The sequence below is a fragment of the Lepidochelys olivacea genome, assembly GCF_965140295.1.
Source record: "Lepidochelys olivacea isolate rLepOli2 genome assembly, chromosome: 5".
Lineage (NCBI taxonomy): Eukaryota > Metazoa > Chordata > Testudines > Cheloniidae > Lepidochelys > Lepidochelys olivacea.
Genome location: NC_140415.1, coordinates 5,134,123 through 5,155,643, shown reverse-complemented (window position 1 = coordinate 5,155,643; position 21,521 = coordinate 5,134,123). Strand labels below are relative to the sequence as shown.

General features: G+C 46.1%; 1 protein-coding gene across 2 annotated transcripts; it reads right to left on the bottom strand.

Moving 5' to 3' along the window:
- Positions 1–142: 142 nt before the first annotated feature.
- LOC311520621 (uncharacterized protein) lies at positions 143–21,351 on the bottom strand. Of its 2 annotated transcripts, XM_084628203.1 has the most exons (6): positions 20,390–21,351; positions 9,073–9,540; positions 4,760–4,900; positions 4,343–4,408; positions 3,577–3,667; positions 143–1,543 (listed from the first exon to the last, which is right to left on the bottom strand). In XM_084628203.1, exons 1-6 carry the CDS (start codon positions 20,538–20,540, stop codon positions 1,339–1,341), a joined length of 1,122 nt encoding a protein of 373 aa, XP_084484329.1. In that variant the 5' UTR covers positions 20,541–21,351; the 3' UTR covers positions 143–1,338. The 2 variants fall into 2 exon arrangements, with proteins under 2 accessions (XP_084484329.1, XP_084484330.1); XM_084628204.1 differs by lacking the exon at positions 4,343–4,408.
- Positions 21,352–21,521: the final 170 nt, after the last annotated feature.

Here is a 21,521-nt window from a genome sequence, read left to right as displayed (position 1 = left end):
CTTTAGCTCCCACTGACATCAGTAGGAATTGAGAGCACTCAGCTCCTCATAGGATTGGGACCATTTTATCTCTACAGGATGATTTGCACAGATACAGCAGTGCATTGTGCCTTAGCAAGAGAAATGACTTCAATTCTCCTGATATTTTTTTAAACTCAGCTTTATTATGAACACTGTTTCAAACCAAATGCCAGCGAGTGATGAAGAACATGTGGGGGGTGTTGTGTTAGTAACTGTCAGAACAATAAAAGAGCAAAGATTTTTTTTTTTTTTTTTAAAGAAAATCAATCCATAAACAAGCAAGAGAAAATGACTAACAACGTGTGCTGTTTCACAGTCATATTTTCATTATTTTTCAGCTTCTGCTTAACCAACACCATGTAAACAATGGCATTGCTTTGTTTAAGTGCAAGAATATATATTAAACAAGAATATAGAGCCATTTTCAAGTAACCCATTCTACTCAGTCAACAGTGGTGAACAGCCATTGTCCAAAACAAAAAGTGCGGTATTAGCTGAAGCCATGATTGGTAGCTGCATGTTAATGGCACTGCTCATGTAGCATTCTTTAAGTGCTTTATGATTTGGAGGGATGAAAAGTGCTGTAGAATTGTAAATTAGTGTTGTGTACCAGGAATATAAAACTCTTGGTGAGTCAGCTACTCTGCCACCAGCTGGTTTGCAATGGTTCAGGATGGAAAGGTGGAGTGCGATGTCTTTTATTTAGAAAAAAGAAACTGTTCTTCCTTAATATTTTAGGGGGGAACTTCAGCAAATGGCTGGAGAATGTCCGGGACAATCATTTTGGTTTTGGCTGCTGAAGGCGGAGCTGATAAGTGACACATTCTCTTATGGCCAAAGTCACTGAGCAGCTTTTTGAGCGCTTAGCTGGCTTGGGGATCCAGGTTTCCATTTTAAAGTCAAATCAAACCTGCCAGGATTTGTTTATTCACCTTTCCATTTGACTTGGAGGAATAACATTTCTTGTGTGATCAGTGGTGCTAGAATCCAAAGGAAAGCAAAAGGCAAGGAACATTAGAAACCAGCCAGGCACTCTGTGGTTACATATGGGTCTCCTTACAGAATAAATCAGAACTCTTGAGAAAGGTTAAGCACTGTGCATCGCAACAAACAGAACACAATTTGCCCTGCTTGCTACAACTTTGTGCACATCATGTGATTGTTCTCAAGTGTTAAACAGTGTTTGCTGGTTTTTACCAAAACCATTAGGCTACTGAAAAAAATTCACTAAGGACAGATTGTTCCCAGTGGGAGTATCTTAGCAGAGGGCATTATAGCATAGAAGCAACGGGCTCAGTTAGTGCTGAGGTAGCCCATCTAAAAGTTAACATTATCAAAAAGGGGAGTGACGGTCCCATCCTTCCACTCAATCAGTATTTCCCCGTGCTGCAAGGAAGGGGAAGGAGAGTCTGGAATGCTGCGTTGCCAGCTGCCTGCTGTCACTGTTAATGGAGACTGCTCCTGTAAGCCAGCTGTGCTGCAGCTCTCTGGGTAGCTCTTCAAAGCAGAGAGCTTCTTCTTCCTAGAAGGACAGAAAAAAGTGGGACCAAAAAATCAGTTTTTTCACCTAAAATTTCATTTATATCCAAGGTGGGCAATGCCCTTCTCAACAGATTTAGTAATTGTATCTGCCTGCCACTTGCTTTCCCATGTGAATTTAGAGCTGGATCAGCAGCTCTGGAGCCTGAATTCCTTTATCCCCAGAACAGGTATGCAATGGGTGGCAGCAGCAAGCTTCTCACACAGACCGGCCCCTCTCTGGGTATAACGTGATCAAAACAGGAGAGGGAGAAGACTTTACCAGCTGCATTTTGGAGGGAAGGAGGGATGAAGCAGCAAGAGACCAGAGAGGAGAAGATTATACAGTAGAACCTCAGAGTTACAAACTGAACAGTCAACCACACACGTCATTTAGAATCAGAAGTACAGTAACTCCTCACTTAAAGTTGCCCCGGTTAACGTTTCGTTGTTATGTTGCTGATCAATTAGGGAACATGCTCGTTAAAAGTTGCCCAATGCTCCCTTATAACATTATTTGGCAGCCACCTGCTTTGTCAACTGCTTGCAGGAAGAGCAGCCCATTGGAGCAAGCTGGTGGGGGCTTGGAACCAGGGTGGGCCGGCAGCCCCACATCAGCTCCCCGCTCCCCTAAGTTCCCTGTATGGCAGCCTCCCAGCAGGCTATCGATTGCTGGGCAGTTCAGCTGTCCCTCCCCCAATGCTGTGTGCTGCTCCTGCCCTCTGCCTTGGAGCTGCTCCCGGGAGCCTCCTGCTCGCTCTGCAGTTGGGCGTAGAGGGCTAAGAGGGGGACTAATGTCAGGGTTCCCCCCTCCCCCTGCTCCTGTACTGCACCTTATCTCCACGGGGGGGCAGGACAGGGCTCAGAACAGAGGGATCTTGCTGGCAGCTGCTGTCTCAACTTGCTGATCCACTTAAAAAGGCAGTGTACTTAGAGTGGGGTCAGGTTTCAGAGTAGCAGCAGTGTTAGTCTGTATCCGAATCTCCCCACTGTATTTTCCACTACATGCATCCGATGAAGTGAGCTGTAGCTCACGAAAGCTCATGCTCAGATAAATTGGTTAGTCTCCAAGGTGCCACAAGTCCTCCTTTTCTTTTTTTAGAGTGGGGTCAGCGTACTTTAAAGGGGCAATGTGTGTCTCTCTCTCACACACCGTGTGTATCTCTGTCTCTCTCTGCCATGCTGTCTCCCTTCCCTCCATTCGTGCTGCCTTGTAGAGCGTGAGGCTACACTAACAACAATGTGTTAACCCTGGAGGACTCAGCCGAGTGCTAGTTCATCATTCAGCCGTAAGGCATTCCCTGGGAAATATCCCCCCCTCTGACTCCACCACCTCAACCAAGCTTCACAGTCATCATTGCTGTGTACAGTATTAAATTGTTTGTTTAAAACTTACACTGTGTGTGTGTGTGTGTATATATATATATACACACACACAACTTTGGTTGGTGAAAAAAATTTCCCTGGAACCTAATCCCCCCTATTTACATTAATTCTTATGGGGAAATTGGATTTGCTGAACATCGTTTCACTTAAAGTTGCAGCTTCCAGGAACAGAACTACAACGTTAAGCGAGGAGTTACTGTATGCAATCAGGCAGCAGCAGAGACAACAAAAAAGCAAATACAGTACAGTACTGTGTTAAACTCCCTTTAAAAAAAGATTTGAGAAGGTAAGGAAACTGTCCTGGTGCTTGTTTCCTTTAATTTAAGATGGTTAAAAGCAGCATTTTTCTTCTGCATAGTAAAGTTTCAACGCTGTATGAAGTCAATTGTTCAAAGGACACCCATAACATTTTGTTCAGAGTTACAAACAACCTCCATTCCTGAGGTGTTTGTAACTCCGAGGTTCTACTGTAGTCCAAGGGGAGAGATGACCAGAACATGGACAAAACTTTCAGAGATGGGGATGGGAAGGGGTGGGGGCCTGCATGTGGCCTGGAGGTTGATATGCTAGTACACTTGTGGCTTTCAGGCCTTTAATTGCACAGCTGTGACAACAGTAAAGCAGCTAAGGGAGAAACTTCGTCCCACTTACTTGTTGTAACGAACATTCAGTGTCAGTATAATCAGCCCCAATATAAATGCGAAGGGGCTGAGGACTAGCATGGCTGTCTTCCAGTTGGTGGCTGAAATGGAATCAAATTGCATGTTCACACACATTTTCCTCACTTAACCCCTTTGCTCTGTTATTCTTTCAAGAAAAACCCCTGTAATATCGCTCCAGACTAAAATGGACTGTTATAGCCCCATCAAGAGTAGCAGAGAATGTGGGTGGGGGAGATGACTTATGGGTGGTCTCCTTGTTCATGGGGTCATGGGCCAGCTTTGCCATATGCTCAGGGCTGCAGTTTTACAGCCTGTCCCTGGCAGGTTTCTCCCCCTTTCTCAGAGAGTAATGAATGTTCAAAATTCTTTGCCCCACAATCCAGAGTTCTGGGATGCAAGGGGTGGCAGGAGCAAGGGACAATGACTGTTGGATATCAACAGTAAGCTCAGGGTGGAATGGGATTCAGCACTCAATCATAGTAACTTTTACTCCCATGCCGGGGGTGCAGCTGATCCCTAGGAGGTATTTCTCCCCCAGGAGGAATTTCTCCCCCAGGGCATACAGCAGGCAGTTGCATGAAGGGGGGTGCTTTAGTTCTTTCTGGAGCACTGAGCAGCATCAGCATCAGATAGCACCAAAGGGGTGGGGGGCATATCCCACAGGATCAGTTTCCCGTTTGTAGGGAGATGAAGGGATATTGGTACCCGCACTCCACCCTGTCTTTTCCCTTTTCTCATTGGTTGTTTCAACATACCTGTAGACCTGGCCCCAGCACCTTTCCCTCGGTGTCCAGGTTGATTTTTAAATTGGCCAGGCACCTCTGCGAGGGTGGGGAAGGAGCAGAGACGCACACATTAGTGGGCTGTACTGCCAAATAGGAGGGAGAATTGCACTGCATTTTCCTTTCTCTTTATGGCTACACGTTCGTTGCAGGACCCCTTGCTATCAGGGTGGGAAGAGCTTGGGAGTCCTGCTGACGTGCCATCATGCTAAGAGTGGCTGTGTGCTACTATAGTTCTGACTGTAGCACATCTGGGGCAGCCATAGCCCCACTTCAGTGCACTGCTTCCCACTGCCAAGACAAGCATCACAGCGGTGTGACGTGACTGGGATCAAACTGCAGCCGCTGCTGCTCTTCAGACACGTGCATTCAGGAAAGCAAAGTACCCACCCTCCTCCATTGCTAGAAGCATCTGGTGGCTCCATGGTGGAGGAACTGTGCTGTTAAACTCAGCCAACGTGGAGGCAGGCAACTCCAGCAGAGAGCCCTTGGAGCTGGTGTGGCTCTTTGCTGAGGAACTGATGGTTTTAGCTTAGAAAAAAAGAACAAAGATGCAGACAGTTAGTGTTTTTTCTCTATACAGCACCCTGGGCTTGCGTGTCCCGCAAAAAACCACACTGGGACAAAGCCTGCCCTGGCTTATTTCTCCTGCAGCCTCCCTGAGGCAATTTGGATTGCATGATTTGCAAGGGCCCAATCCAGTGGGGCCCTCCATTTTCATGAATTTCAAATGTAACTGAGAGCGCTCAGCAGCTTGCAAGATCAGACCAGTGGTCAGGGCAGAATTTGGCCTGTGGGCTTAGACGAGGTCCCTGTTCTGAGGAACATCCAGTCTAAGGAGGATGGGCACTGTACAAACCAACCGTTAAAAGATCAAGCACGACAGAGAGTACAGGCAGAATCAGAGCTGAGATACACACACACACACGCCCTCCCGACATGTTAAATGACTGGATGTGGCCAAATTGATGTTAAATGATAGGATATGTTGTCTATGAGCATTACTGACAAGTGAAGTAGGCACAAGCTTTTCAGTTCTCAAATGCTGGTGATTAAATATCAGAGAGCTCTAAGCACCAAAGACTAGGGGAGTTATTTCGGGTGGTCTGGGGGTACATGACTAGCATACTGACCTTGGCACTGGGCGGCAAATCAGAGCGGCAAATCAGAGCCCCCTTTCCCTGTTCTTGATCATCAGTCTAGACTGGGTAGCAGAAGAAGAGGAGGTTCCCTGCTTCTGGGATACAATTGTTCCATTAGACGCTGCTGTGGGAGCAGAGGTGACATGCCAGCCTCTCCGGAGAATTTGCAGTGTGTATAACCAGGCGTGATGCTATTACACCAAACAGTGTAAGGAATAAAAGGAGACCTGCACTCCAGGGGTGACAGCTTCATTGTCTGAATGAAGAGTTGGGGGGGTCCAGCTGGTCTTAGTCTTGGAGAAAGTAAAGGGATTGTGGGGAAAAAGGGACTAATTTACCAAGCAACTCAAACAACCCAAGAGAAGAGTAAAGCCTTAATATCAGGAAAAACCTTGTGACAGTGAAATAGTGTCCCCAGGGGAATGGGTAGGAACCATTACAGAAAGCACTGGAACATTCACTGCATGTCCCAATCCTTTTGTGGACCCTGGAGCTGAAGAGTGGGGAACGGATGTGATCTCCATGTATTTAATTCTGTGGACAACTTTGTAAGGAAAATGTTCTTGTCATGAAACCACCTCCCAGTTTATAACCCAAATGGGCTGAAAGGAAGGAGGAATCTGATTGGATGGTGAGCTAGCTAATTATCCACACTGCTTCTTACAAAAGATCCTGGAAACGCTACCAACATCTGATATCTATTGCTGAGAGCTAGCCTAGAGTTTAGACACTAGAACTAGCGAAAGCACAGAAACATAGAAATGTAGGACTGGAAGGGACCTAGACAGGTCATTTAGTCTAGTCCCCGGCACTGAGGCAGGACAAAGTATTAGCTAGACCATCCTGAGAGGTGTTCGTCTAACCTGTTCTAACATCTATTACTAAGACGGCAACAGTCACTTAAAAGCAGTGCTCCCATTTTACAGATGAGGAAATTGAAGCACAGGGAAGGTAAGTGACTTGCCCAAAGGTACCAGAGCAGAGTCAGGTTTAGAACCCAGGTGATCCTGGCTCTCAGACCTGCGCTCAGGCCAGCGGACCATATTGTCTCCAGTCTCTAGTAAGAATGGTGATGCCAAGGGACCCACAAGGATTTTTCTAGCTCCTTGGCAGGCTGCCTCTGGATTCTGGATTAGTTTCTCCTTCTTAGAAATTAACTCTGACTACCACATGAGCTGCACTGCCCAGCTCCCTGAGGTAGGACCAGGGACAGAGCTATGAACTCATAGCCAGTAGATTACGCTTTGTTTAAAATCATAAAGAAAACTCTCCCAATAGCATTGCCAGCTCTTGTGATTTCATCACAAGTCTTGTGATTTCTGGTGTTCGTCTTTAAGTTCCATTATGTAGAATCATCTACCCTCAGCCTTTTTTCCTTTTTTTTTTAAACATAAAGTAAGTTTCTCATGATTGAAGAAGGCTTGAAAACGTTACCTAAGGGCACCCTAAAGGCCCACAAACCAGAAGGCAAATAAGGAGAACCCCAAAATTATCAGTATGAAATATCATGATTTCAAAGATGATCTCATTATTTTGGAGGGCCCAGCATGAGGTTTGAACATCTGGGGTTGGCAATATTGAAACAACCAACCTCCCCCCACTATTCTGATTTTCTAAAATCAGTTACTTTTCATTGGTTATTTCCCAATTCTGATATCATGTGTGACCCTAAGAGCCTCTCAGTGCCAACTACTCTGTATCAGCAACTCGTCAGGCCTGACAAATTCACTACACCTATCACACTACTTTCATAATATTTATCCAAAAAGTGTCCTGTAGGGTATCAAATGAAACACACTGGTCATTACTATTGCTGTGAAATGTATGTACTGATACTGTATAAGGAGTTCTATGGGCCTACTAAAAATATGTTTTAAACTATGTAACAAGGCACAGTTGACAAACAGGTTTTTCTGCCAGACAAAGCATGTTTATTCACTTATCCCTGTCTCCAAAGTAAAATTAAGCATTGGAAGCCAAATACAATAGGAGCTACATTTGCATTCCCAGTTAACATAAGGATGTGATGTCAGCATGGGAAGACACTGGAGACAGAACTGCAGGCGTTTGTCCTATCACTGGGGTGCAAAGACAATTAGCATTGGGGCATAGGAGGAAGACTAGAAGGACCCCTCTTTTTTCCACCACTGAAGGAACAAAAAGGACAGTGCTTTTTGTATCCATGAATGGTGGATCCCTGCCTTGTGGGTTGATGATGCTGGAAGGAAGCTTTATGTGAGAAACAGCTTTAGACGGGGATTTTAGCTTGTTAAAATCAGGTTTAGACTCTAAGAAGCATATTATACCTTTTGTTTCACACGTAGCCAGTCGTTCTTACCATCTCTTAAAATCGGAATCTTTGTTAATAAACATATTTGTTCTCACTAGAAATAAATTACAGTGCTGTGTGGTTATAAAGGGCCTGATCCTGAGTTGTTCCAGTCAAACTGTGTGTACTCTGTCCCTCCTGGTAAGTCCTGTAAGTGTCCAGATGGGCTGGATGCTACAGAGGGGGATGCTGATAGAAGGGACTGGTGTGTGTCTGTCACTAGCCTGCGCAGAGCGGGTGAGGTCTGCAGAGCCCTGGAAGGCAGGGCTTGTCAATGGCCAGGGGCTGTTTGTTTCAGGGACCTGTGCTACAGCAGGCATGAGGCAGAACTGCTTCATGGTAAGGGCAGGTAGTGGTGAGGTGGCCTCACAGCCCTGAGTACCCCCAGGAGCTTCACAACGAGCAATACCAACTTCCACTTCTTCCCCTTCCTTGCTGGGGTTAGGGTGCGGTGGTTTGCAATCTAGGAAGATCAGATTAGATGATCGTGGTCAGCAGATCACAAGAGTGAGGAAAGACCTGTGATTTCATCAGGGATGAGTGAACTAGTTGGGACTGAACAGAGAAAGAGAATTCTCTGCAATCTACTACTCTGAAAATTGAATCAAGCTTTCTTTTCCTTTTCTTTTTTTTTTTAAATAGCCTCTCAATAATGCAGGTAACTTAAAAAAAAATAGACTTTTTCTGATCAGTCCAGAGTAGGAGTGTTATGAAAGAGGAGGCAGTTAGTCTGGGATTTTAGGGCCCATCCAGTAGTAGGAAGTATCAGAAATTCCATGAAAGAAAGCCTGACTTTAATGAAATGGCCACCCCACTTTTAGCAAACCCCAAAGTTTCAGGCGATTCAGAGAATATTCCAAACTATATGGTGCTCATCCCCAAAATAGGTTTTAAACTATGTAACAAAGCAAGTTGACAAGCAGGGTTGTCAGAAACCTTTTGACAAAACCCTTTTGAGGTTTGCCCATCACTGGTTTTATATATTGATATATAGGGACCCAAACCTCTGAAGTGCTGAGCACCTATAATTTGCTGCTGAAATCAATGGTAGCTGAGGGAGTTTGGGATGTCACTAAAGCTTCTCAGTATCTTGTGGACCAGGGCCAGAGCAATCATGCATGAGAATGATTTTACATGAGCTACAAGCCTGTTAAGTCAGGTGTTAGATGGATTCTAGGTGATGGATCCCAAAGAGTAAATAGGTTGCTAATGTTAAATCCACCTCTTCTTACTTTCGTGAACCCACACCAATGCATCTACAGCTTCCTGCATCAGGTCACCAAGCCTGGGAGCCACTGTGGGGCTGACAGCACAGACAGTTTCATCTGACAGGGTCTTCCACTTGCTGAATTTGTCTTTCTCCCGGGACACAAAGACCCTATGGCCTTGCTTCACGTTGAGATGCAAGCCCAGGCCGTGCAAGGTCAAGTGTCCCTTCTTGCTGCAAGCCCACGTTTGGCGCGCCCCGTCCCCGCATGGCTCCAGGTAGGCTGATGCGAACTCCTGCGGCTTGTGGATGGTCAGGCACTGTTTGGTTTTAAGGCTGACGATGGACTTTGTTCTGGGGTCCCACCTCCACTGCTGCTGCTGGGAGTGCAGCTTGCAATCAGCCAGGCTGATCTGGTCGCTATCATGGTGGGTGACCTGGATGCATTTTTCCAGCCGGATGTTCTTTATGAGGAAGCTTTGCCCCTCTGATACTGCAGTACAATCAAAGCAGAGTTTAGTACCTTACATGCACAAGACAAACACACTTCTGCAGAGCATCAGTCGTTAGCTAATGCCTAGGAAAAGAGAGACTCTTAGCCTACTACTTGTTGCTGCGTTTTCATATTCTAGATAAGAAAGAAAAAAATAGCCACACTCAAAGCCAATAGAAATTTTTTTTTTTACAAATTTCACAACCATTTTTTGAATTTCTATGAAATTTTCAAAAAATTGGAAAATATCAGTCAGCTATAGAGCCAATGAGAAACCTCCGAAAATTTGATGATTTTTTTCCTATCAGAATTAAGTTTTTCCTATGAAAAATTTCATTGAAATTCAAAAAATGTTGACAAGCCTTAGTTAATCTCACTTAGTACTTCACTGTGGGTCACTACGCTGGGCTCTGTGGCTACTTCCTATGGCAACAGTGGAAATAAAACGGTAAGCCTTAATAACACTGGAAATGATTAGATAAGGTGACTCACAACTATTCAATCAACAGTACAATTATTGCATCCAGTATCACTGCGCAGATGTCAGGGTTCCAGACCTGAGAAGTCCCAGGCAACTGGGTTACCCACCTAGTGATGGTCCATAGAACTGCCCTATAATTCTCTCATAACTGTAGGAAGACAGCCCAAAACACAATACTGTTAGCTTTTGAGCTTCTGTAGTGATCATTTTTTGCAATGAGCAACAAAGGTTCTGGGACCTTTAAGTGGTAGATACCAGCCAGTCAACCGAAAGGATTGCATCTGTATTCATTCCAAAATCAACCATAAATCTGACCCACGAGCATCCTGAAATACCCTTTAAACACTCTGCCATACATCTCTAATAGATGCATCTCTTCTGCGACATAAAACATATTATGTCCCTACCAAATTTTGAATGATAATTTGGTTTTGAAGAGAGAGGTATGGAAACAAACATTTCAGATTCTCACCACATTTCCCCTAGGTCATTTATATAATATTTGTAACTTTAAGAATTTGATCATTTATTCCCTCAGTGGTGAAAAATTCTCACATTCACCTCGAGAGTTAAAACCTGCAAAGCCTGAAGGAAAAAGTCTGAAATGTGAAGAGCAAGAAGGAGACCGAAAGATGACTTTAGAATGGAATCCTGATAATGATCTTAACACCTTCCTCTGCAGAATTTCCCCTCTTGGTACAAAGAACAATACTTTTCATTGGCACCAAGTGACTAACTCAGTATGTGAAGGGACAGAGTGACAATGCAAAACAAAACTTCCAGCACAGCAGGGTGCGAAGGGAAACAATAGATTAAAGAACTGTTAGGTTTGCTTGTAGGAAACTCCAGTCTCCTGCTAGACTACATGTCTAATATTGTTTGTTAATTCAGGAAAAAGTACTAAGGGACTTTCTGGCTGTTCCTGAACCTACCGAGAAGAGAATGGACGGAGTTCACTTTTCAGCTTCTAAAATGTTATTTCATTTAAATATTAATAAATTAAATGCTTAATGCTGGTGAACAAGGAGGGTTAGAGAGGCCTACACAGTGAAGTGCTCCGTTTATCCATAGACGGGTTACAGTATGGTCCACAGCAGAGTAAGTATCTCTAGAGCCCTGCGCGAATACAAAATTTGTATCCACATCCAATCTGCTATCCACAAATTTTTTTTTCAGGAACAGTGTAAATGTATCCAGTGAATGGCACTTGATATCAGCTTGTTTGTTTTCTCAGTGATGCAGCCTTCCTCCCTGGTTATGAGGAAAACGAATGAATAGGTTTCCCCAGTCACTTACCCCTCCTCTCAGTGGCACATGTATCCCCGGGACATGGGCCTTTTTGTAAAGCAGGGAGGGAAATGATTGCAGCAGCCCCTTGCTAAGGTATTGGCAGCAGGAAAGACACGGTGACCAGAAATCCCAGTTTGGCTGTGATAGTTTCAGGCTTTTACAAATGGCCCCAGTAACCTCATGACCAAGCCAATTTCCCAAAATGTTCTCAGGCCTTGAGAATTGAGGTAGTCATTTACAAATCATCTAACCCCACCAATGCACAGCTGTCATCAGGGTCAAACCGTTGGAACTAAAGTGAGCAGGAGCTCCAGCCAGCCTCCACAGCTGCCCTGTAAGTCATCCAGGCAATCCCAGCAAATTCCAAAAGCTGCAGGAGGGCTCCTCCAAGACTCATTGCTATGCTTCTGAACAGCTCTTGTGAAACTGCAGCAGGTCCTGAGGACCTCCAGAGCAAGCTATGAGACTCATGTCAACCAGTTGGTGGATGTAAATCACTATGCTTATGCTGCTGTCAGGGCTTGAACCCAGGAACTGCAGTTCTAAAAGCAACAGCCTCAAATGCTTGAGTTAAAGGAATAACTTCCTGTATTAGACTCATATCGTCTTATACAGACCAGCCACTAGAAGTGCGGGACCAAGACCCTCCCCTAGCGTGGGTTATATACTTCTCCCACTTTGAGAAATTTATCTCCAGTGTCTGAGATCTAGCAGAATTCAGGGGAACCCCCTTTCTATAAAGATGTGTCTTGGGCTGACAGTGAGGCTGGTGCAAAGGTGGCATAAAGCAAGCATAGTTCAACCTGGGGAATACCCCTACAGGCAGAAAGCTTCTACCCCTCCCAGGCCCTGCGCTGGCCTTGCACCACCTTTGCAGCAAATCTGGGCATTGTCATAATGTCAAGGGTAACTACACCTGTATTGCACCTTCATGGTCCTTTGACGGCACCCACTAAGGTTCCCAGCTCTGAGCTGTCACTTCTCTTGGGTGGAGACCCGAGTCTCTCTCCCTCCTGATGGGAGTTTTAGGGCTTCACATCTCCCTGCCTTACACTGTCATAACCCCAGTGAGCCTAAAGGCCAGCACTGGTGCATTGCTTTCTCTCCGAGGGCTATGATCAGAGTACTGTCAGCAGTTACAAGTTACCACCAAGCTCTTTCTAAGCCAGCACCTTTATTTATAAGGTAAAAGTATTACAGAGAAAACATCAAAAGCATCAAACAGATATAAACACACACTAAGCATATCACGAATCACCCCTCAGTCTTATGGGGCCCTAGTAGGCCAACGTTTTCCCAGTCCTTCTGCAAGGTTGGGGGCCCCCTTGAACAGACAGTCTTGTCTGTTTGCTGGCTCAGAAAGAAGGCCCTGAGTCAGTTTAATATATATCCAGTTTTATATCCAAAATCTTCTCTTTGTCTGCTGGTCTTTTGAAAATCCAGTTTGAAACAGTCTGTATGAGCCTCTGGGTGGGGGCGGGGGGAGTGCCCTTCTGGGAGGGGTTTACCTGAATCACCCACCACTGCTTCTGGTTCCTGGAGGAGCTGGGGTAAACCCTCCCCCGAGTTGCATACAGTCCCTGGCCCACAGTGATCCATACACTTAACACAATGCGGTCCCCAATCATACTGCATGGGATTGCAATATTCATCACAGGGGCATTCCAAGACAGAGGTGGACTGGAGAAGGAAGGGGTGGGAGCATGACTGCAATGGACCTGCACCCTTGCAAAGCCCCAAAGGGACCAATGAAGCAAAGGTACCTCCTAGGGCAGCCCTTGGAGTTGCCTCAGCCTGCACTGGGCCCCCTGTAGCTGCTGAATAGGGACATACAAACGGCTCAGAGGTGAATCTACCCCTGTGTCTTTCTGCCTCTTCCATCACACCTGGTAATAGACATGGCAGCTGAAATGCCATGGCAATTTTATGGCCGATGCATGAGGCAGAATGAATCCAGCTCACTCTCCTGATTATTGGGCTAGAGTCTCGGTTGGTTTAAAGCAGCACTGCTCCGTGGAAGTGGAATCATGCCAGGTTACATCAGCTGAGGGCCTAGCCCCTGGCACTCAGCAAAGAGATCAGGAAGGACTCAAACCCAGAAGAGAGGAGGGCAGTTCTACAGGATGGCTGTTTTGGTAGCTGCCCTTTGGGCCTTATCCAGCAGTTGTGACACAGATAAGACTCACAGCAAAGTCAAAGGACTGTTTGCCAAGCCAGGAGGGTTTTGTTTGTTTTTAAAGTGCCTCCATTTGGAAGACAGCAGTGGAAAGCCCGGTTGTAAAAGCAAACGCAGATTCCTAAAGCTCAAAGCCTGAAGGTTAATGATATAGGGGAAATAGTTAAATATTAGCAATTGGAGAGCACAGAAATTTGGATCCAGATTTCAAACCCCTTTAGGGCATAAGACAAGTGCTACATGGGCCTTGTGCATGCTCTCTGAACAGGGGCGGATGTTACCTTTTCATGCTTAGCTGCTTGGTTATAAGGTGGCAGACAAAGAGAGGGAGAGAAGATATCATAATAACAAAGAGCACTAGGTTCCAAATAGCAGTCCCAAAGGAAAAACTGTACTTCGGTGTAACCCTCGCCCTCAGCATACCAGCATTATCCAAAGCATAGGGTGTGTTCTCTTGAGGGTGTGAAGCACCAGCTGCCAGGGCAGGCTCTTACAGATCTTTCAGCTGTTCTCCAGAGTCTCAGCTTTTGTTTAAAAGAAAAAGTTAGTCTCTAACTATTATGGTTGCAGAGAAAACCTTCAAAATGTGACCCAAATGAACTCATCTGAGTTTGCAGAGAGCCTGAAACATAGCTGTGAAGCGTGAACTATCCCGTCCATTTCACTGGATGCAGATGTCAAAGCATGTAAGAAAGGAGAGGAAGGATCATAGTGTCGAGAACTAAAATAAGGGCACCCCCTTAACAAACCATGCCAGAATCAAAGGAGGGCATGGTGGTTTCATTTTCCTGAAGCAGGGCTGTAAACACCACAGTGTTTTAATACATGTGCTTGCCCATTCATGTTTCAAGCCCAGACAGAGAAACACACAGTCACAGAGTATTTCTAAGAAAAACCCAGCAGGCAGCTGGTTAAACACTCATAACCATCAAAGGCTTTTGTGGTTAATACAATCTCTGGAAAATACTACCAAGGCAGGGCTGCCATTCCCTGTTGACAGCTCCCTATGCCACAGGTGAGTCTGTGGCCATTTCTCTTATAGCTCCTCTACAGTGAAATTTGCCCCTGTGCAAAGCCCAGCACAAGGTTTATGTGGGGATTAAGTCCTCTTTTGAGGACGTTAAGTAGTGAATAAGCCCTGTACTGGTCCCCTGCACAGAGGTCAATTTCATCCCTCCTGTGGACGCTCAAACAGCCCGTCACCTGTAACCCTTCTGCCAGGTGGCACCAGCAGCAACCAGGGCTGGGGTTCAATACCTAGGGGTTCCTTTTCAACAATACAACATCGAACTGGCTCGAGCCCCCACCCAGTAACCTGGGAAAATTACACACCACCCCTGGGTGCCTCTGAGAGGCAATATTTCCCCTCTTGCAGCACACAGTCTGAGTGTAGAAAAGACATTTTTAATGAAAGGAGGTAAGTAACTCAGCGTTAATTAGGGAAAATGCTACAAGCAGGATTCATAAACCTAAAACTGTGAGCAGGACGCCCACCCCCGAGTGCGTGAGGCAGGGTCTTCTGCCTCGTGTTCTTGAGATCTACAACCAAAAGTTACTTTTCTGTGCCCTCCTCTGCTCCCTCACCACACCCCACTCACAGTGGTTGTCCTTAGTCAGGGTTCAGAGGTGCATCTGTGTGAGTTCACCTCCCACCTGGGAAGAAAGCACCTTGCTCGCTCCACAATCTGAGCCGCTCGTTCGCCAGCCGACTGTCAGTCACCTTCTGCTGCCACCTGCCACTCTGCTGTGACCTCGGACCAAAAGGGTAATTCAGGCCTTGGGACAGAATGAGCCTGACATCCCTGCATTAGGTCGCCTCTTAGGCCTGGTTTACACAGCAAAGCAACACGCACAGCGGAAGTGTGAGGTCTAGAGAAGTGCTCATCGCCGCGCTGTGTAGACAAACCCTAAGGAGTACATCTTCCAACGCGCTGAACAGGAGGCTCAAGTGAGGCGCGTATTGCTCCATCTCTGATTTCCATAGATCTAAGCTGCTGCCTCACATCCAAATATACCGCTGGAGCTTGCATATGGCAACAAGGCCACACAATATGCCAGTGAGGTAGGTCAGAAGAGTTTTTACCCATTATAGAGAGAGGTACGTGAGGCACAGAGAGATGAAGGCCAGAGGTAGGGGACTAAGACCATAGATAAACAGATAAATAGGTGGTGTGATTTTCAAAAGGGCTGAGTACTAGCCATACCCATGCATGGACCCTAATGTATACCCAGGGTTCCAGGCAGGCTTACCACTATATCTTCACGCCCATGTTTAGTTATGCTAGTTAAATGAAAGCTAGCTCGGGCATGCTGGCCTAGGCTGCAGTCATACCTTCAATTGCAGTGGCGACATACCCTAAGGAATAGCCTCGCTTGGCAAGGGTTATTTCAAGAGTGCTATTTCAGCTACTCAATACAGTAATGATCTCTGTGTGTATATAATATCTGCTGCAGTTTCCACGGTATGCATCCGATGAAGTGAGCTGTAGCTCATGAAAGCTCATGCTCAAATAAATGGGTTAGTCTCTAAGGTGCCACAAGTCCTCCTTTTCTTTTTGTCAATACAGTAAGTGCAATGGGAACTTTACTACTGGTTTCAATAGGAGCAGAGTCAGGACAATGTGGAGCCCTTTTGAAAACCCCACCACAGATTCCTTCATGCCACGGGGAAGGAGGTCTCACGTGAACCCAGTTAACAGCAGTGAGTTATTCACCCAATTACAAACAAGGGTTTTCTCATTTTAAAAAAAATTCTGCACACAGACCTGGAGGCTCAAATCCCCAGCTCTCCTGCAGGGGATTTCCAGTGAACAACATTGACCCAAAATTCTCTGCTGGCATAATTCCATTGATTACACCCCAGCAGAGAATTTGAATACACTTGAGTTCTGGTAAATGAAAAACACTTCCTTTGCTGCACGCAGCAGCAGGAGCGGGGGGTGGGGAGGGATTTTAAGATGCCAGCAGGACAGGACTGTATTAGGGGTGGGGGAGAAATAGGCTGCAGATAGGAGAATGTCTGGTTTCTTAGGCCCTGTTTACACTACAGAACTGAACCAGTTGTATTGAATAAAGAACAGGAGGACTTGTGGCCCCTTAGCGACTAACAAATTTATTAGAGCATAAGCTTTCATGGGCTACAGCCCACTTCGTCGGATGCATAGAATGGAACATATAGTAAGAAGATTATATATATACACACATACAGAGAAGGTGGAAGTTGCCATACAAACTGTAAGAGGCTACAGAGTAGCAGCCGTGTTAGTCTGTATCTATAAAAAGAAAAGGAGGACTTGTGGCACCTTGTCAACTGTCTAAATGGGCCATCTTGATTATCACTACAAAAGTTTTTTTCTCCTGTTGATACAAGCTCATCTTAATTAATTACCCTCTTACAGTTTGTATGGCAACTTCCACTTTCTCTGTATGTATATCTATATATCTATATATCTTCTTAATATATGTTCCATTCTATGCATCTGCTGAAGTGGGTGGTAGCCCACAATAACTAATGCTCTAATAAATTGGTTAGTCTCTAAGGTGCCACAAGAACTCCTGTTCATTTTGCGGATACAGGCTAACACAGCTGCTACTCTGAAAGTTGTATTGAATGGGTTTAAGCATTCACCTAGATTGTTTTCAGTTGCACCACCATCTGGGTACATATCCCATAATTCTTGACTCGCTCCCAGACACAGTGCATTCTGGGAGATATTTTGGCATTGTCAGCCCTGAGAGAATTAACTAGGGTTGCCACCTGGCCAATATCTGACCAGCCTGACCGTTTTTTTTTTAATGGATTTGCCAGTTGCCAGAAAAATAATTTACGGGGGTTTTTTTTACGTGTATTTAAAGATTGCATTATTATTGCAATACACTGGGGTATCTAATGTTCAAAGTTTGTGTCCAGTAAGGATGCTGTAGTGTTCCCACTTCTGCAGTTCAAGTGGTAGATCAAAACTGTTGAAAATACAGCAGCTGTTAGCCCTCCAACAGTGAGAGAGGGTGTGAGTCACTATCAGCGGCTGTGGAAGGGGGGCGGGAGGATGCAGAGTTGCCTTGTGGTTGGGGTTTGAGTGGGCTTGTTTTGAAAGTAGGGGAGGTGGCATATTTTTTTTTTTTTTTGCATTTCAAGGGTGGTAACCCTAGAACTTACTGATCTGTTTCAGCTTGTCTGTGTGCTGAACTGATTCAGAATAAACCTATTAAGCTTTTGCTGGTTATTAAACCTGATGAAAGGTCATTTGTTCAAGCTCGTTAGACCATTTGGGGCATTTGGGTGTGTCTGCAGAGTGTTTTACAAATATTGGAAAGGCTTTAATCTGGGTAATTTCTCTGGTTTAGACTAGTGGTAATGCTCTGATATTCTAAACTGCGTGAGGTGCCCACTTGTGATTTGTACTCTCACAACTAAACCAGTGGTGGCTGCAGAGAAACAGGTCAGATAAGAACCAGGACAGATCCAGACCTGCTCCACCAGAACTCAGCCAAGGAGTTCATTTCCCCTTTTATTTTTTCTTTCTGCTTCTGCCTCTGAGCTTCCAGGTTCCATCTGCAGTTTTTCTGTCCCTAGAGCTGCAGGAAGAGCTGTATCCCAAATCTCCTGTTCCGAAATCTGTTCTCCTGAGATTTTGCACCCACTCCTGCAGACTGGTGATCTTTAGATGGTTTGAACTTTTGCTCATTCAAGCTGAATCTGTACCCTGGCCACTCCGACTATGATGCCTTTTGATTTCTCTGCCCTACATTCTTAAGGACTCGCTGCGCGCAGAGCTCATAGAATCAGCAGCCAGTGGCTACAGCCTAGGACAATGTTGCTGTATGCACTGTGTTCTCCCACAGAAATTTGACTTTTGTTCTCTCCCGTGTTGATTTCGGGTAATTAAAACCAGGGCCCATTTAAGCAAATCTGGTGCCCAAGGCAAAGCTCTTCAATGAGGGCTTGCTTTCTAAGCCCCGAGATTCAGTGATGACTTTTTCCCAAATTGCTCTCCTCTCAGCTAGGAGTCAGGGTAGCTCCTACCGAGGTATAAGGGTGTGTACTGTTTCTTTAAAAAGCTACAGCAGGAAGGAATTGGGGGTTAGGGAAAAGCTCTATAGCAGTGGTTCTCATGTTGGGGGAGCCTCAAAAAGGAAAAGGTTGAGAACCCCGTTCTAGAGTGAAATCCACAGACAGAGAGCGAGAGAGAAGCATGAGGAACCATGTTGTTTTTCTTTATTCCAATAAAGTTCCTTGGTCAGTGTTAGAAGAAAGCAATGCTTTCGGTGATTCTTCACTTTTGTCCCACAACAGGAGCCTAGGGAGAATGTGTCTTGAACTGGGGCATGCATGTTTATGGCTGGTGTTAGGGTAAAAGTGGATAGAGTTTTCCTATCAAGTTGCAGTGGGGGAGGTTTAGATTGGATATTAGGAAAAACTTTTTCACTAAGAGGGTGGTGAAACACTGGAATGCGTTACCTAGGGAGGTGGTAGAATCTCCTTCCTTAGAGGTTTTTAAGGTCAGGCTTGACAAAGCCCTGGCTGGGATGATTTAACTGGGAATTGGTCCTGCTTCGAGCAGGGGGTTGGACTAGATGACCTTCTGGGGTCCCTCCCAACCCTGATATTCTATGATTCTATGATTCTATTATTATGATGAAAATAGGAAATGGTGAAAGCGGGAGGGGGTTGCTCTGAGGCTACCCAGCCCGGGCTGGGATAAATGGGAAAATGTCCTTTATCTCCAAATGGTTAATGTTACTATCACTTCAGAGCTCTCAGTCATCACCAAGCAGAGTGCAATCCACATCCCATGCTATTACAACATGATCTGTAAGTCAACCAGCTTGGATTTCAGCCTGTCCCGGATGGAAGGGGAAATCCAGGCTGGGGTTACGCAGGACAAAAGGCATCAGAGTTTGGCAGCTACGTTCACTATGCAAACGGCTGGAGAGGTTCATCCATTATAACCCAGAGCCCCTTGGTTGATCTACAGCTGTATTGGTCCCTGCTCATTTTACTAGTGCCTGTTTTTGAGTGGGGACATGATGCTTAAGGTTCCCCCCAGTTTTAACTCTTTACTGCTCCCCAACATCACACAGACTACATCACAGTGGTGGCCCTCTCTGACCTAGGGATAGGGCATCCTTTGGAGCTCATCGCTGCTGTTCTGAGTGACAGCTGGGAAGGATCTCAAAAGTACTGTGAGATATTCCAGCCCTGAGCATGCTATGCAGATAGCTTTCCTTGTGGCTTTGCAAAATCTTGTTAGGCAGGCGGTGGTCCTACAGACCAAAAGTCGGGCTGGCTTGGGTTGGAGTCTTGTTATGCCTGAGCTCCTCTAAGCTCCGGGGTGAATGGGTTTGGTTCCTCTCTGCAAACAGCTGTGATTTCTGTCTGCAGTTTCAAAAATTAACGAATTGAAAGAAAGTATCCCTCATGAGCAACAAGAGCTGTAGTCCTTCAGGCTCTAGTAGTTAAGCATCTTCCCCAGCACACCCTGAACACTCATACTAATTCATTGCATTCTGACAAACTTTTTCAGATGGGGAAGCTGAGGCACGGGACAGTTAAGTGACTTACCCAAGGTCAGAAGCAGAATTAGAACCTAGGAGTTCTGCCTGCAAACCACTAGCCAGCAATGCCTCTCAACACCCAGTGCAGCTGGGACACCATTGGAAATGCTCTCTGGCCTCATGGGATGCATGTCTGCTTACGACTAGAAATGGTCACTCGATGTATTTAAACCCAGCTGTTGTTCAATGCTATGTGGAGAGGCACCTGCAGAATAACACATTTCACTGCTACTGGATTTAGAGCTTTACAATAAAACAAATACAGACTCTACAGTAGCAGCAAACTGATCTCAGGTCTACGGGGCAAAGGGGTTCTTGTTTGGCTATCACCAAGAAGAAAAACTTACCCTGTAGCAAAGGAAGGAGGCACATCCAATGCAGGCTCCACTTGAAAAGCTCCATTGTTTCCCAGCAACAAAGGGGGAAGAGGAGCCCCTGAAAAGAATGATCAGGACTGGAGAGTGGGAGCTGGTTTGTTTTTCTCACTCTTGTTTTCATTCAAAAGCAACGACAAAGGAAAAGAAAGAAAGAAAAAAGTCCCCACTTTCTGTTTTAGCACCGGAGGACTGGCAAAGAACCAGCTTCCAGCCACACTCTGCTCAATTCCTGCTTCCAGAGGATCCTGCTGCTCCAATCAGGGGGCTGTCGCTCCCATGCCCAGCTGGGAATTGCGGATCCCTTATGGGAAATTGTATGACAATCCAGACCAGGGGAAACGGACCAGCAAAGCAGTCAGAGGCCATAAAGTTCAGCTCCTCAGCAGCTGCAGTTGCTTAGTGGGCAACGAGGTGAGAATACTAAAGAGGCTGGGCTGGCCAAGGATCCGGAGACAGGCTTAGGAGTAGAAAGGGAGAGTTCAGACAAAGTTGCCGGAGCAGCCAGTTTCCCAGTACTCAGGGCAGTTACTGAATGCTGCACACTGAAGTTACTGTGGTTCTGGCACTGGCTGCTTGAGTTTGCTGTCTCTAAAGAGACATGCTCCTGCAGAGCCCGGGATGATTGATTGGAGGTGGCCTTTGTAAGTGCTAAGTTACAGCGTTTTACAAAAGTGGTTGTTGGCAAATGGAACCACAGCAGATTTCCCATCAGTTGGGCCAGAGATCAACAGAAAGATGGTGAAGGTAGCAGGACTCTGTTGTCAGCAGGGCCGGTGCTACAGTTTTGGCCGCCCCAAGCAGTGAAAAAACTTCCCGCCATGGACGGCAAAAGGGAGGAGCCGCCGCCGACTTCCCGCCACGGCTGGCGGGACAGAGGGGCCACCGCCGCCTTCCCGCCACGGCCGGCGGGACAGAGGGGCCGCCGCCGCCTTCCCGCCACGGCCGGCGGGACAGAGGGGCCGTCGCCGACTTCCCGCCACGGCCGGCGGGACAGAGGGGCCGCCGCCGACTTCCCGCCACGGCCGGCGGGACAGAGGGGCCGCCGCCGACTTCCCGCTGCTGCACAAACACTGCTGGCCCTTTCTAACTGCTACCCCAAGTA